The sequence below is a fragment of the Palaemon carinicauda genome, chromosome 1 (assembly GCF_036898095.1).
Source record: "Palaemon carinicauda isolate YSFRI2023 chromosome 1, ASM3689809v2, whole genome shotgun sequence".
Lineage (NCBI taxonomy): Eukaryota > Metazoa > Arthropoda > Malacostraca > Decapoda > Palaemonidae > Palaemon > Palaemon carinicauda.
In genome coordinates this window covers 302,890,853-302,907,575 of record NC_090725.1, presented here as the reverse complement: position 1 = coordinate 302,907,575, position 16,723 = coordinate 302,890,853, and the positions used below count along the sequence as shown (strand labels likewise).

The window sequence follows — 16,723 nt, the reverse complement described above, 5'->3', positions numbered from 1 at the left end:
GAGATTAAAGCTCTGTTGATGGACTTTAATGCTTATGGAGGTGTAGACCCAAATGGTATTTTTCCTTTGTTTTTTATAAAGACAGCAGATTTCTTAGCTCCAAAGTTATCTGTTATTTTGCGCAAGTTAGCAAGAAGAGGAGCGTTTAGCACTTGTTGGAGAATTGGTAATGTTACTCCTCTATGTAAATGTGTTTGTGGTAGCTCAAGTCCCACTGATTACCGCCCAATTTCCATAACTCCCATATTATCTTAAGTTTTTTAACGTCTTCCAGCAAAACGTCTTAAAAGGTTTGCTGAAGGTAATCATCTACTCCCTAGTTTGCAATTTGGTTTTCGTAAAGGCCTTGGAGCATGCGATGCCCTTTTTACAATCTCCAATGCTGTACAGAAATCCCTTGATTGTGGTCAAGAAGTTTGTATGATTGGCCTTGATTTTAGTGCTGCCTTTGACCGTGTTAATCATGAGGCCCTTGTTTTCAAACTCAAACAGTTGGGAGTGGGTGGGTCGTTTCTTAGCATTTATTATTGATTTTTTAAGTAATAGACCTCAAAGAGTTGTTGTTGATGGGCACCATAGTGAGTATAGGAATGTGATATCCGGTGTTCCACAGGGAAGTGTTCTTGACCCATTACTTTTCATACTATATACACATGACATGTGGTTTGGCCTAGAAAACAAGCTTGTTGTATATGCAGATGATGCTACTCTCTTTGCATGAATTCCATCCCCTGAATGTAGATCTGGGGTTGGTGAATCCCTTAATAGAGATTTAGCTAAAATCAGTGCATGGTGCAAATTATGGGGTATGAAGTTGAATCCTAACAAAACTCAAAGTATGATTGTAAGTAGGTCAAGGACGGTGGCTCCTCAACATCCGGATCTCAGTATTGATAATGTTTCTTTAAATTTGTATGACTTTCAAAATTTTTCTCAACAGCAAATTTACTTTTGAGAAACATTTAAGGTCTGTGTCTTCTTCAATTGCACAAAAAATTGGCCTATTGAGAAAGTCTTTAAAGATTTTCGGTGATCAATCTATTCTGAAGAAGTGTTTTAATTCTTTCATTCTACCTTGTTTTGAGTATTGTTCTCCTGTCTGGTCTTCAGCTGCTGATTCTCATCTAAATTTGTTGGACAGAAACTTACGGTCTATTAAATTTTTTATTCCTGATCTAGATATTAATCTCTGGCACCGTCGTTCAATTAGTTCATTATGCATGTTGCATAAGATTTTTCATAACTCTGATCATCCTTTACATTCAGATCTCCCTGGACAATTCTATCCTGTTCGTAATACTAGGCAAGCAGTTAATTCTAATAGCCAGCCTTCTCCATCCTGAGGCTCAATACTACGCAGTACTCTAGAAGTTTTATTCCAGCTGTTACCAAGTTGTGGAATTATCTTCCTAATCGGGTAGTTGAATCAGTAGAACTTCAAAAGTTCAAAGTTGGAGCAAATGCTTTTTTGTTGACCAGGCTGACATGAGTCTTTCTATAGTTTATATATGACATAACTGTTTTTGACGTTGCTAATAGTTTATATAGGACATATCTGTCTTGACGCTGTTACTGTTTTTAGAAGGATATATTGTTAATTTATTCTCATCATTTATTTATTTTCTTATTTTCTTTCCTCACAGGGCTATTTTTCCCCATTGAAGCCCTTGGGCTTATAGCATCTTGCTTTTCCAACTAGGGTTGTAGCTTGGCTAGTAATAATAATAATAATATGGTCTATCTCTAGGGCATTGTCCTGCTTGATAGGGCAATGTCACTAACCCTTGCCTGTGCCATTCATGAGCGGCTTTTAAACCTTTAAAGCGTAAGAGCTTTAAGAGTAAATAGTATTACATAGATGGATGGTGTGACATCGTATGATTCCCTTAAATCATGTTAGGGTGAACAAAGTTGCAACAAAACTTGGGAGTGTTCCGTTCACTTACAAGGTCACCTGAGCTGGCGAGGTCCAGGCTGTTGGCAGTCGGCGAGTCGGCGAGTCAGCGATCGACGAGTCGTCAATCAGCGAGTCGGCGAGTCGTCAATCAGCGAGTCGTCAATCAGCGAGTCGGCGATCGACGAGTCGTCAATCAGCGAGTCGGCGATCGACGAGTCGTCAATCAGCGAGTCGGCGATCGACGAGTTGTCAATCAGCGAGTCGGCGATCGACGAGTCGTCAATCAGCGAGTCGGCGATCGACGAGTCGTCAATCAGCGAGTCGGCGATCGACGAGTCGTCAATCAGCGAGTCGGCGATCGACGAGTCGTCAATCAGCGAGTCGGCGATCGACGAGTCGTCAATCAGCGAGTCGGCGATCGACGAGTCATCAATCAGCAAGTGTGAAATCGGCGATGAATCAGGGATTGGCGAGCTGGAGATTGGTGTGTCAGATCGACGAGCTGGAGATCGGTGCGTCGGAGATCGGTGCGTCGGAGATTGGCTAGCAAGAGATCGGCGTACTACCGATCAGTGACTGGGAGAAGGGATGTGCTCGTTGGAAGGTCAAGATCACAGAAGCAGATATCTAATGGATCCTAGATGGCGAACGACGAGCAGCAGTCAAGCCCGAAGGTGAGACACGAACCAAGGTTCGTTGACAAGTAGGAGACGAGGCGAGGTGGTCTGTTGAGCGTCGCAAGACTGGCGAACAACGAGACCTCGGCGAGTCCAAAGATACAGGTGGAGGTCGGTAACCATGCGAACCAGAAGGAGGAAGATCGTCCGATGAAGATGGCTGCACAGAGGGTGCTGAAGAGCCGCGCACGTCCGAGGCGAAGAGGTAGAGACGAGCACGAGGGTGACGACCTGGGGAAGAGCCTCCGCAGGAGCAGGTTGATTAGCAAGCCAATTGTCAGCAGGCTTCCGAAGAGGAGTCTCTATAGGTGGTGGTCTCTCGCAAACGAGAAGAGGTGATCACCCGCACGAGAGACATGACTTGGACTTTGCTACGCCCGCGAAGGATGGTCGGAGATGGCGGAATAGCAGTCTTCAGCAGTAGCAGAAGGAGCTGAAGAAGAGGCAGGAACGGACTCTGGTGGCAGGGAAGCAGATTACTCATCAGACACCACATGGTTCACTGGAGTAAAAGGATCCACCTCCGAAGAAGATGAGCGATGTCACTTCGCACATCGCTGAAGGAGTTGCAGCAACACCTCCTTGGAGGGCGTACCGGGCAATCCCAGAGATGGCTAAATCTGCAAAATAGGAGAAAGAGACAAGGCCTTACTCTGGGGGAGAGGCGGGGCTGCTTCGCTTAGAGAAGCGACACCGTCTCTCGAGGACCAAGGTTGACCAGGAGTTAAAAGGGTCTGTGCTACTGCTTGACGGTTCACCGGAGGAAACTGGTCAAGAAGCTTCGGAGGAAGGCCAGGGGGCGGAAGAAGCAGCTTCGCAGGAAGGCCAGGGGACGGAAGCAGCAGCTTCACAGGAAGGCCAGGGGGCAAAAGTAGCAGCTTCAAAGGAAGGCCTGGAGGCGGAAGAAGCAGCTTCGGAGGAAGGCCGGGCGGCGGAATAAGCAGCTTCTGCTTCGAGGAAACCTTTGAAGGAGAAGAATCCCTTTTAGACTTGTTCTTTCGTCATCACCCAAACCTTTCCCACCAAGAAGCAGACCACTCCCGACACTCATTACACTTGTTATCTATGTCACACCATTACCCCATACAAGCCAGTGGACATAAAAGTTCTGCAGGAGCGGCCCTCGGGTCCAGGGCAGGTACGCATGGCTGCAGGGAAAGCACTTACACATACACAAGAAAAGCAAAGTGAAGTACAGTCACATGTGTGTGAGTGAGAGGGGTAGCTACTATCCCCTCTAACCCCCCCTTACTAGCGGTATGGGTGGTTAACCCTTGCCAAAAGTAATACCCCTATAAATCGCCTTGGTTTGTTTTCCAGTTACTGAACAATATTACCTTAGAGATTGTACACACACGTCTTTAGACACCTTTTCTATGAGCCCTATTGTTGCTGCACAATAAAAAGTAACTCTAAGCTCTTAAGGGACAAGTAATTGCTCTCATCCCAGGCATCTGTTATTCTCTGCATTATAAAGATATGTAATAAATACTAAGGCAGATGGCAATCTTGATCAGACTTGAAGTCTTCACTTGGAATCCACCCTAATGTAAGTAAGAATTCCTTGAATTGTGTAAATGGTTGATATATTAGATGATACATTGATATTGATAACATGCAACACTTGATGTTCATATCAATTCACCCTGGCAAAGCTCTCAAGAATGAAACATAAGGCCCTGCCTCTTTACGAACCGACTACACTCTTCACAAATAATTCACTTTGAACTCATGACTCAGAAGTTTGTCCCGCCTCAAACACCCCACAAGTCTTTGACCAGATGAGTGTTGTGGTTAAGAGCTTGAATCAAGCATAGTGCATCATGAGCAACAGTTGCCTAGTAATGGAGCATGATGTAATCAAACCGATTTCTTTTTGACTGTCTAGTCGTAAATAACGAAACTAGAAGTAACCCTATATAAATGACTCAGGTTTGTATAACTAGGAAAAATAAAAAATGATATTTTAATTATAAAATAAATTTTTGAATATACTTACCCGGTGAATATATAATAGCTGCTGCTCCAGCGGCTCGACAGAAAAACACACAAAAACTCGCGAGCGATCGCTATGAAGGTTGCGGGTGTGCCCACCAGCGCCAACTATCGGCCAGATACCGCATATGCATGTAAACAAGCCTCAATTCTTCTCGTCCCGCTGCGTCTCTATTGGGGAGGAAGGGAGGGCCTTTAATTTATATATTCACCGGGTAAGTATATTCAAAAATTTATTTTATAATTAAAATATCATTTTTAAATATTTAACTTAGCCGGTGAATATATAATAGCTGATTCACACCCAAGGTGGTGGGTAGAGACCAGAGTTAATTAAGTTTACAGCGTATATGCTTAGAGTTTTTGACAGTTATAATATAACAAAACCCAAATATATATGTACCTGGTAAGGAAGTTGACTTAGACGATTACTCTGCCTTGTAAGTCTGTCTTTCTCACGAAGCCCAGCGATCCTCTTAGGATGCTGAAAGACTCCCAGGAGCTGAAGTATCAAGAGCTGCAACCCATACAACAGGACCTCATCAAACCCCTAATCTGGGCGCTCTCAAGAAATGACTTTGACCACCCGCCAAATCAACCAGGATGCGAAAGGCTTCTTAGCCTTCCGTACAACCCAAAAAACAATATTAAAAACATTTCAAGAGACAGATTAAAAAAGGATATTGGAATTAGGGTAATGTAGTGGTAGAACCCTCACCCACTACTGCACTCGCTGCAACGAATGGACCCAGTGTGTAGCAGTCCTCGTAAAGAGTCTGGACATCTTTTAAGTAAAATGACGCGAACACTGACTTGCTTCTCCAAAAAGTCGCGTCCATAATACTTTGCAGAGATCTATTTTGCTTGAAGGCCACGGAGGTTGCTATAGCTCTTACTTCGTGCGTCTTAACCTTAAGCAAACATCGGTCTTTCTCATTCAAGTGAGAATGAGCTTCTCGTATTAAAAATCTGATAAAATATGACAAAGCATTCTTTGACATAGGCAATGATGGTTTCTTAACTGAGCACCATAATGCCTCAGATCTACCTCGTAAGGACTTAGTACGGGCTAAGTAGAACTTAAGAGCTCTAACAGGACATAACACTCTTTCCAGTTCGTTGCCTACGATCTCTGATAAGCAAGGAATATCAAAAGATTTAGGCCAAGGACGAGAAGGCAGTTCATTTTTGGCCAGGAAACCAAGTTGAAGAGAACAAGTGGCTTTTTCTGTAGAAAAGCCGATGTTCTTACTGAAGGCATGAAGTTCACTGACCCTTTTAGCCGAAGCCAAGCACACTAGGAAAATCGTCTTGAGGGTGAGATCCTTCAGGGAGGCTGAATGTAATGGCTCAAACCTGTCTGATATGAGGAACCTTAGGACCACGTCTAAGTTCCATCCAGGAGTTGCCAAACGACGTTCCTTAGAGGTCTCGAAAGACTTAAGGAGATCTTGGAGATCTTTATTGTTGGAAAGATCTAAGCCTCTATGACGAAAGACCGAAGCCAACATGCTCCTGTAGCCCTTAATCGTGGGAGCTGAGAGGGAGCGAACATTTCTCAGATGTAAAAGAAAATCTGCGATTTGGGCTACAGAGGTACTGGACGAGGACACAGATGCTGACTTGCACCAGTCTCGAAAGACTTCCCACTTCGACTGGTATACTCTAATGGTAGAAGCTCTCCTCGCTCTTGCAATCGCACTGGCTGCCTCCTTCGAAAAGCCTCGAGCTCTTGAGAGTCTCTCGATAGTCTGAAGGCAGTCAGACGAAGAGCGGGGAGGCTTTGATGGACATTCTTTACGTGGGGCTGACGTAATAGATCTACCCTTAGAGGAAGACTTCTTGGAAAGTCTACCACCCATCGAAGTACCTCGGTGAACCACTCTCTCGCGGGCCAGAGGGGAGCAACCAACGTCAACCTTGTCCCTTCGTGAGAGGCGAACTTCTGCAGTACCTTGTTGACAATCTTGAATGGTGGGAATGCATATAAGTCCAGATGAGACCAATCTAGGAGAAATGCGTCTATGTGTATTGCTTCTGGGTCTGGGACTGGAGAGCAATAGATTGGAAGCCTCTTGGTCATCGAGGTGGCAAAGAGGTCTATGGTGGGTTGACCCCAAGTCGCCCAAAGACTCTTGCACACGTCCTTGTGGAGGGTCCATTCCGTGGGAATTACCTGACCCCTCCGACTGAGACAGTCTGACAAGACGTTCAAGTCGCCCTGGATAAATCTCGTTAACAGGGAGATGCCTCGATTTCTTGACCAAATGAGCAGGTCCCTTGCGATCTCGTACAGCGTGAGGGAGTGGGTGCCTCCTTGCTTGGAGATGTACGCCAAAGCTGTGGTATTGTCGGAGTTGACCTCTACCACTTTGTTTCGAAGGAGACTTTCGAATTTCATCAAGGCCAAGTGGACTGCCAAAAGCTCCTTGCCGTTGATGTGCATGCTCCTCTGACTTGAGGTCCACAGACCTGAGCATTCCCGACCGTCCAGGGTCGCACCCCAACCCAAATCCGACGCGTCTGAGAACAACACGTGGTTTGGGTTCTGAACTGCTAGGGATAGACCCTCTCTCAGACTGATATTGCTGTTCCACCATTTCAGGCATGCCTTTACTGGTTCGGAGATCGGGATTGAGACCGTCTCTAACGTCTTGTCCTTGTTCCAGTGAAAGGCTAGATGGAACTGGAGAGGCCGAAGGTGCAGTCTTCCTAGCGAGACAAACTGCTCCAGGGATGATAGAGTTCCTACGAGACTCGTCCAATTCCTGACTGAGCACCGTTCTCTCTTCAGCATTAGCTGGACTTTGAGCAGGGCTTGATCTATTCGGGTGGCAGACGGAAAAGCCCAAAAAACTGGACTGCGAATCTCCATCCCTAAATATAGAATAGTTTGGGATGGAATCAGCTGGGACTTTTCTAGGTTGACCAAAAGTCCCAATTCCTTGGTCAGATCCAATGTCCAATGAAGATCCTGCAGACAGCGATGACTGGACGAAGCTCTGAGAAGCCAGTCGTCCAAGTACAGGGAGGCTCGGATTCCCGATAAATGGAGGAATTTTGCCACATTCCTCATGAGCCTCGTAAACACGAGAGGAGCAGGACTGAGGCCAAAGCACAGGGCCCGAAACTGGTATACCACATTCCTGAAAACAAACCTCAGAAACGGTTGGGAATCTGGGTGTATAGGAATGTGGAAGTACGCATCTCGTAGGTCGAGAGAGACCATCCAGTCTCCCTTTCTGACCGCTGCTAAGACTGACTTCGTGGTCTCCATAGTGAACTTTGTTTTCGTAACAAAAACGTTGAGCGCACTGACGTCTAGCACCGGTCTCCAACCCCCTGTCTTCTTTGGGACTAGGAAGAGACGGTTGTAAAACCCCGGTGATTGAAGGTCCGAGACTTTCACCACCGCTCCCTTCTCTAGCAACAGAGACACTTCTTGGTTTAGGGCTTGTCTCTTTGACTCCTCTCGGTACCTGGGAGAGAGGTCTATGGGAGTTGTCACTAGAGGAGGTTTGCGTACAAACGGAATTTTGTACCCCTCTCTGAGCAACCGAACAGACTGTTGATCTGCGCCCCTCTTCTCCCAGGCCTGCCAGAAGTTCTTCAATCTGGCTCCTACCGCTGTCTGAGGCTGTGGGCAGTCAGACTCTGCCACGTGAGGACTTGGCTCCTCTCTTCTTACCTCTCTTTCCCTCGGCACGAGCACTTCCCCTGCTGGGAGCTCTGCCACAAAAGGGCGGGATAAATCTGGAAGCCGGAGTCTCGATCCTGGGTCTTACAGCAAAGGATGTAGAAGGAGTCCCTTTGCGAGCAGAGGACGCCATCAAGTCATGGGTGTCCTTCTGCACAAGCGAAGAAGCTATGTCCTTAACCAATTGTTGCGGAAACAAAGACGTTGATAAGGGAGCAAAGAGCAGTTCTGATCTCTGACAGGGAGTAACTCCTGCCGAAAGAAAAGAGCAAAGGGAATCTCGCTTCTTTAAGACTCCCGACGTAAAAGTGGAGGCGAGCTCATTGGAACCATCGCGGATGGCTTTATCCATACATGACATGATAAGTAAGGAAACATCTCTGTCAGCAGACGAGATTTTCCTACTTAAAGCTCCTAATGACCAGTCAAGGAAGTTGAAAACTTCAAAGGCCCTGTATACGCCTTTCAGCAGATGGTCAAGGTCCGAGGAGGACCAACTAATCTTCGAGCGTCTCATGGCTAGGCGGCGGAGAGAGTCTACGAGGCTTGAGAAGTCACCCTGGGCAGAGGCTGGGACTCCCAAGCCGAGAACTTCTCCCGTGGCATACCAGACGCTCGATCTAGACGAGAGCTTTGAAGGAGGGAAGGCAAAGGCCGTCTTCCCCAAACTCCTCCTGGTATCCAACCAGTCGCCTAAAAGTCGTAAAGCCCTTTTGGAAGAGCGAGAAAGCACTAGCTTAGTAAAGGCTGGCATGTTAGCGGGTAAGCCTAGAGCAAACTCAGACGGTGGCGAACGAGGAGCAACGGTAACAAAGTGATCGGGAAAAAGCTCCTTGAAAATTAACATGACTTTCTTAAAGTCCATCGAAGGAGGAACCGTTCTAGGTTCGTCTACATCCGAAGGATGATCATCATGATGAGGGTCAGCAACGTCCTCATCTGAAGGATCTTCGTCCGACAACTGCTGAGTAACAAGCAAAGGGGTTGGCAATGCTTGACACGCAGAGTCAACACGCACTGGTGCATCAGTAGCAGTCCAGGACGCTACGTCAAGTAACTGCTTAACAGCCTGACTGTCAACAACAACAGGAGCGGGAGGACGCTCGACGTCAACTCGAGACTGCTTTGACTGCCTAGACTGAGCAGTCAAAACAACTCTTGACTGCGGTGTTTGACGCTCAGCGTCAAAACAAGTCAACTCCGCTGGTTGGCGAATGTCCTGAACGTCAACAAGAGCATTAGGAAGCGGCTGAACGTCCATATGCGGCTGAAAGTCAACACGGGACTGCATCGAGTGAGGCTCTACAAAGCGAGACTGACGTGACTTAGTAACGCCAACGTCAACAGGACGAGCAAAGGCTCGTTTTGGCGGCTGAAGGCCAGGATCTCGATTAGCTAAGCGGCGAGGATCATCGTGAACCTTTTCAGCAGAATAGTCTTCCATAAGGGAGGCGAGCTTGATCTGCATGTCTTGCAGTACAACCCATTTAGGATCAACGGGAATGGGTGCGGTAAAAGACGAGGGTAACGTCTGAGACTGCACAACCTTGCCTACACCAAGACTCTCGGAGCCTGTGTAACGTTTCTGCTTAGGCGGCGAGCAGTCTTCCGATGACTGCAAAGGGTCAGAGCTGTCCCAATGGCTACAACCAGGACGCTGGACCTGTCCTGAAGGGACCGACTTTCGCTTCAAGGGCCTTGAAACCTTGCTCCACGGTTTCTTATGCGAAAAGCCTTCGGATGACGAGGAGAAAATGATCTCTCTCGTCTTATGGTAGGGGCGGTCTTGATGAGACACGCCTGTTACCATAGAGGGAACGTCTGTTCGCTGATCAAGGCCTCTCGAACCCATAAGTCGTACGACATTACTTCTCCCCTGGGCTTGGGAGCTTGCAAGAGGTCTCGGACTAGGCGAACGACAGGCACGCACAGACGAACCCTCGGTCGCAACACTGAAAACACTTAGCGCACTAATCACTTTCCCACGATTTTCCGCTGTGGCACTCTGACACTTTAGCTCTTTAACGTCAGCCATGAGTTGATTACGATCTGTAGCTAACGACTCAACTCTTTCACCCAAAGCATGAATGGCACGTAACATATCCCGCATTGATGGTTCCTGAGTGCTAGTAGAGGGTTCAGGCACAACTACTACAGGGGAAGGATTAGGTTCAGGGGCATGGGGAGAGGAAAAATCTACTGATCTAGAGGAACTCCTCCTCACCCTATCTCTCTCTAGCTTACGAGAATACTTGTCATATTCGAGCCAATCGAATTCCGAAAGGCCCACGCATTCCTCACACCGATCTCCTAATTGACAGGTTTTACCCCGACAATTAGAACACACAGTATGTGGGTCGAGAGAGGCCTTTGGAAGACGCCTATTGCAATCCCTAGCATTACACTTACGAAATCTAGGAATTTGAGATGGGTCCGCCATTTTGAAATAGTCAAAGAAAATCCAAAAAACAATCCAAAGTCATCAACAATTAAATCTGTCCAAAAAAGAGTTCAAGAGTTTAAGTTGAGGATAAAACACCTGCACTGCGAAAGCTCAAACAAAAAGGAAGTACTTCACCAAATATGTTGAGAAAACTCCAGGTTATACAGCGAGTAATGATACGTCTTGTCGTTAAGGCCGACAGAGAAGAATTGAGGCTTGTTTACATGCATATGCGGTATCTGGCCGATAGTTGGCGCTGGTGGGCACACCCGCAACCTTCATAGCGATCGCTCGCGAGTTTTTGTGTGTTTTTCTGTCGAGCCGCTGGAGCAGCAGCTATTATATATTCACCGGCTAAGTTAAATATTTAAAAATGAAATTTGCAGTTTTTCATTTAGTTTCTATTGTGGCTGTATGCGTTTACGTAATGATTACAGTATAACATTACTAACGATAATCTTATCATTTTCTTTTACTTTTTTAAATAATAAAGTCTTTAAAGCTACAAATTAAGCTACACATTATCAATAAATAATTTGTAATTTCTAATTTTTTATATGTAAATCAAAGCATGGGACAAAATTATTTTGTCCAAATCTTCAAAAATGAATTCATCAAAGCTTTGTATACCAAAGCAACATATCAAAAATATTTAGAAAAAAATCAAAATATAGTTTTTCTTGAAAGAAATCTTTACTGACCCCAGGTTTACTCTTGTCAACCATCCTGATGCCCTGGTCTGAAACTTCAAGAATACACGGATGAGGATGCTGTACCGATTCCTCTCCTCCTGCAATTTTCCTTACAGCCTGACATAAAACCTGTAAACCATATACTTTATATTACCATCAATTCCTATCAATTACTAATTAGCATTTATTTATGAACATTATCATGATAATTACTTGAAAATAAAACATCCATTTCAATAATATAAAAGGAATTACCTGATTGCCTTTATGGCATAGGGTCTCTATTGACCCTAAGTAATTAAGAAGATATCTTTCTTTCTTGACCTTAGGTACACTGGGGTCAAAATCTGAGTAATCAACATCAGTCACATGGGCACCTGGGAAGATTCCTTGCCGACCAGTCCGAAGATTCACACCTGAAAAATGATATCAATAATAAATTGTATTTCAATATAAATATCAATTATATTACATCATAAAGTATTATGTTATATCCTGAGACCCATTTTCACCATCCAGAATTCCTTTCAAACTGATATCTATCCTGACATATTCAACCTAATAATAGACAACTATCCCCACGCAATCCTTTTATAACGACGACGTTTATAAACTTTAATCTTCCATCTACTCTGTAAAAATATAGGAGTTCAGGAAAGCCACTGACAGGGTCATGATGAGTTTGTAGGTATAAAGAGGGTAAGAAGAGATGATAAAAACACTAGGTGAAGAAGAAAGAGAGATTATTCTAGACACAGGGGCATTAAAAAATCATTTGCAGGCCTTCAAGAATGGATGGACTAAAAAGTATTTCCTTGCAACACAAACACACTAACACTCGCATATCTGATTGGATACTATAATCTAACTCACCTTCACACCACAAGTCATCTGCCTCCTTCTGCACATAGATGGGGTCTCCAATTTCAATCTCAACTTCATCATGGTGTCTTGGAATGAATCTGTAGAGGCCTCTATGTGTTGCCTCTAGGAGTTCCAGTTGAGGGAAGGGCACACCACCGGATCCTGGAGACATCGGAGATAAGGATTCTGCCAAAGAATAATGTGAAAATATTGCGATTGATTGAGTGGTATGGACACTTGTATTTTTGTGGGTGGGCTTACTGACTGATATGTTGAAATGTTGAACTCGTAGTCCAGGTAGAAGAACATATGACTAACTGATAGAAAACAAAATTTTCATTTGTAAATGTTGCTTCAACTTTCAGTGACAAAATACGAGCCATTATTCCAGCTTTGTAAAATGGGAATGGAATGAAATACAGGATTAAGGACTAGAACCAAGTAATGGAACCTGAGAGGTCACTAAGCTTGCACCTGTATAGAAAATAGTAAAATAAAAAAAAAAGGGCAATTATTGAAAAAAGTTAAGGCTACTAATTTTTGACTAGGAATCTCGTAAACTTCTGAGAATAATATTCGTTAAAGAAGTATATTGAAAGAAATATTAAGTCATTGTTTCACCAGATTTTTTTTTTCTATTGCACAAATAATTTTTTCTTAAAAATAGATATCATACTGTAAATAAATTACATACACTGCACAACATGAGCACGAAATACGGCAGAAGTTGAAAAAAATAGGTTTAAAAATTACAATACATGAGTGGAACTGGTTATGAAGTATGTTTTTGTTGCAAATGGGAAAAATTTGGAATAATTTGTATTTCATAACTATACAAACCTGGAGCTCTTACCAGTGTTGATATATTTGTCCAATAGCTAAAACTAGTCTTCAAAGCATTTGCAAGGTATAACTAACCTCCACTAGTTAGCGGAGGGGGTTAGCGGGGGTGTAAACCAATCCCCCCGCTCAAACCTGCACTAGTAACAAACTGTCACTTTGCAGTTCCAGCAGTACTTTCAAAGGAAGGAGATGACGAGATCAGTATGTGTAAAGAGTTCCAGGTTTGTAGTTAGGAAAAATACAAATTAATCAAAATTTGTCATTTGTTCTGACACTACATACACACTTTACGCTCTTTACAATGGAGACTCACTCAATGGTTTGTGGAAGTCCAAAACCAACTGGCTGGCGACTGTCCCAGGGTGACACACTGTGCTTTGCACGAACTTCTAGAGGGCACCCTAACACCTCGCTCGGAGAACGGAGACAAATATATAAACAAATATCAGGTTACACAAGGGACGATGGTACTCACCTGCAAGTTAGAGGTAGTCGGCTTGCAAAGTTTCTCAGATGATAGACCTCAAGAGGGGAGAATAAAATAGGAAGTGGCCAGTCACTCACATATCCACTCTAGACTTACTTATGAGTAACATATGCCCAAACCCAACTGCTATTGTCCTACAAGGGAGCCGAGGTGTTACTGACCACATTTTGTGCAGCACCACAGGTTTCAAGATGAATGTACTGTATCCAGGTTCCTGCAGGTTGTCTTACAGGTAACGAGTGGTGAACGTTGTTTGCCATTTCCACACGCCCGTTTGCAGTGCTGTACCCGTGTCACAGAGAAATTCATTTTAAACACCATGGATGTACTGATATCCCTGATGTCGTGAGCACAGGGATGACTACCAGAAGGCTAGGGGCCTGGTTGTATGACACTCTCGATTACCTGTCTAATCCAGGAAGATATGGAGTTCTTCGTGATCTTCCTCTTGGTTTTCTACATGCTCACAAAGAGCCTGCTGATCTAAGGGCAGACTGAAAGTTCTTTTAGGTATTTCCTCCTCACTCTCACAGGGAAGAGTAATAGTAGGTCTGGATCATCTGTTACAGAACAGAGACTCTCAATATAGAAGGGCCCGAATCTAGGATCCGCTACAGAAGGATTCCAAGTCTTAGCCACAAACTCAGGGACAAAACTTAAGTATCAGTTGCCCCCATCCCTTTGAATGGGCAATGTCATAGAAGAGACCATCTAGCTCGCTGACTACTGGCAGAGGCTAGGGCTAGCAGAAATACAGTCTTCCGAGTCAAGTCTCGATCTATTGCATGACGAAGAGGTTCATACAGCGCTGCTTTCAGTGAAAATAGTACTTTCACTACATTCTAAGGAGGTGGTCTGACTTCTGACTCAAGGCAGGCGAGCTCAAAATTCCGTACGAGGAGAGAGAATTAGGTCGAGAAGGAAATGTTATCTCAGTCCACTTTAAAAACAAGGATTAAGGCCAAGCGATAGCATTTCACTGCTGAAACCAAACAATGTTCTCCCTGAGTTATAGCAAAAACTCTGCTATCGTTGGGATAGTGGCATATAGAGGAGTGATACATCGTCCATGACATCAATCACAAAAGAATGGCCACTTTGCCTCATATCCTGCGGCAGATGACTCTCTTTGCAACCGGTCTCGAAAAGCCTTACTTTGAGAGTAGAGTTCCAGGATAACCTCCAGGTGTGAAGACAAACCAATGGAATCACCTGATGGATAACCTTCACATGTAGTTGTCTGAATAGATCGCGAAGTGGAGGGAGCACCTTCGGTGCCTTCGTGAGCTGATGCAGAAGATCCAGGAACCATTCTGCCTGTTGCCACAGCAGAGCTACTAAGGTCATCCAGAGATCTTGCGATGCCCTGACTTTGTTTAGAAGCCTCCTTACTAGGTAGAAGGGCGGAAAAGTAGACATCTATTCCGTCCCATGGATGTTGGAAGGCGTCTTGCTCAGATTGTCTGTCGGCACATTCTTTTTGCCCAGGATGGAGCTACCGAGTTGTGGTCAATCCATCTGAGAATTTCCACAGCGAAATGGCAAAGGTGCTGTGAAAAAGTACCACGTTTGTTTTTATGTGACACCACTGTAGTGTTGTCGCTCATCAGCACTACGAAGTGTCCTGAAAAGAGCTGATGGAATTACTTGAAGGCTAGAAAGGCTGCCTTCATTTCCAGTAAGCTTACGCGGCACTGTCACTCAGCTTCCGACCGAAACCCGGATGCTGTGAGGTACAACAGGCGAGCCCCCCACCCTTCTTTTGATGCATCTGTGAAGAGCAACAATTATGGAGAGGAGATGGTCTACTCCCCTGAGCAGATTGGTGTCTTACACCCACCAACTCTACTCTCTCTTCTGCTCTGGACCTACTGGCACCAGGGTGTTTGATGGGTTAAGGTGTTGAAACCAAAAAGTCTTCAGTTGCCATTGCAGAGAGCGAATGCATAGACGACCGTTGGGAACCAACTTTTCCAGAGGTTAAGTGTCCCAGAAGCTTTTGCCAAAAAACTTATGTCAAGTTATCCTAAGAAAGAAAAGGGTAAGCTGCCATTTTAAATTCTCTCTACTCGTTCCTTGAAAGGGGAAGACTTTGCCTAGTTTAGTCACTATCTTCATCTCTAGATATACCATCTCTTGTGAAGATTGTGGGGACGACCACTCTTAATTTACCAAAATCCCCAAGTCCTGGCGAAAAGTGAGACGCTTTCCTCGATGGAGGAGAAGGGTCTCCCTCGAGTTTGTTACAACTAGCCAATCATCTAGATAAGGCCTGGTGGACACAAGGGTAACGGTCCGAGTGAACACCTGAAATGCTATTGACAGGTCAAAGCAAAGCACCTAGAACTGGTATATCTATCCGCTTAATGTTAATCTTGGGTATTTCCTTGAGGATGGATGAATGGGGATCTGGAAGTACGTATCCTTGAAGTCTAACTATATCATGAAGACCTCTTGAATGGAATTTGAAGAAGAGAAATAAGATAGAATAGTGTGCCCGAGTGTACCCTTAAGCAAGAGAACTCTACCCCAAGAAAGTGAAAGACCATGGTACAGAGACTATGGCACTATCCAAGACCAGAGAACAATGGTTTGATTTTGGAGTGTCCTTCTCCTAGAAGAGCTGCTTACCATAGCGAGTCTCTCTTCTACCCTTACCAAAAGGAAAGTAGCCACTGAACTATTATATTGCAGTAGTTAACCCCTTAAGCAAGGATGAATTCTTTGGTAATCTCAGGAGAATATGTATAGAATAGACCAGACTATTCAGTATATATGTAGGCAAAAGGAAAATGAGCTGTAACCCGGGAGAAGGATCCAATGTAGTACTGTCTGGCCAGTCAAAGGACCCAATAACTCTCTAGCGATAGTATATCAACAGGTGGCTGCTGCCCTGGCCAACCTACTTACAAGGTAATACTGTAACTCCAAAGGATTAAGTTTCACGAAACTCGGCCTCTAATGAGACTTGTTGTGCCCCCTGGGCATAATCATTGTATGCGGCAGCCGCAAACAGTCAGCAGTAAGCCATATTACAGCAAATTACCTTGGAGGTTTTGCCTTGAGCAAGCACACATGCGCAACTGATTTAGTTCGTATTGGCCTCCTATTATGGGTTGTTAGCGAAT

At 44.7% G+C, this 16,723-nt stretch overlaps 1 protein-coding gene across 3 annotated transcripts in view; it reads right to left on the bottom strand.

The window, feature by feature from the left end:
* Positions 1–16,723, bottom strand: part of Aplip1 (JNK-interacting protein Aplip1) — a 437,635-nt gene that overhangs the window by 8,770 nt on the left and 412,142 nt on the right. For 2 of the 3 annotated variants that reach the window (XM_068393055.1, XM_068393039.1), the window contains exons 5-7: positions 12,275–12,451; positions 11,657–11,817; positions 11,411–11,530 (exon numbers count right to left, since the gene is read on the bottom strand). In XM_068393055.1, coding sequence (XP_068249156.1) covers positions 11,411–11,530; positions 11,657–11,817; positions 12,275–12,451 — 458 coding nt within the window. The remainder of the gene's footprint in view (positions 1–11,410; positions 11,531–11,656; positions 11,818–12,274; positions 12,452–16,723) is intronic. The other variant, XM_068393047.1, reaches the window with a different exon arrangement.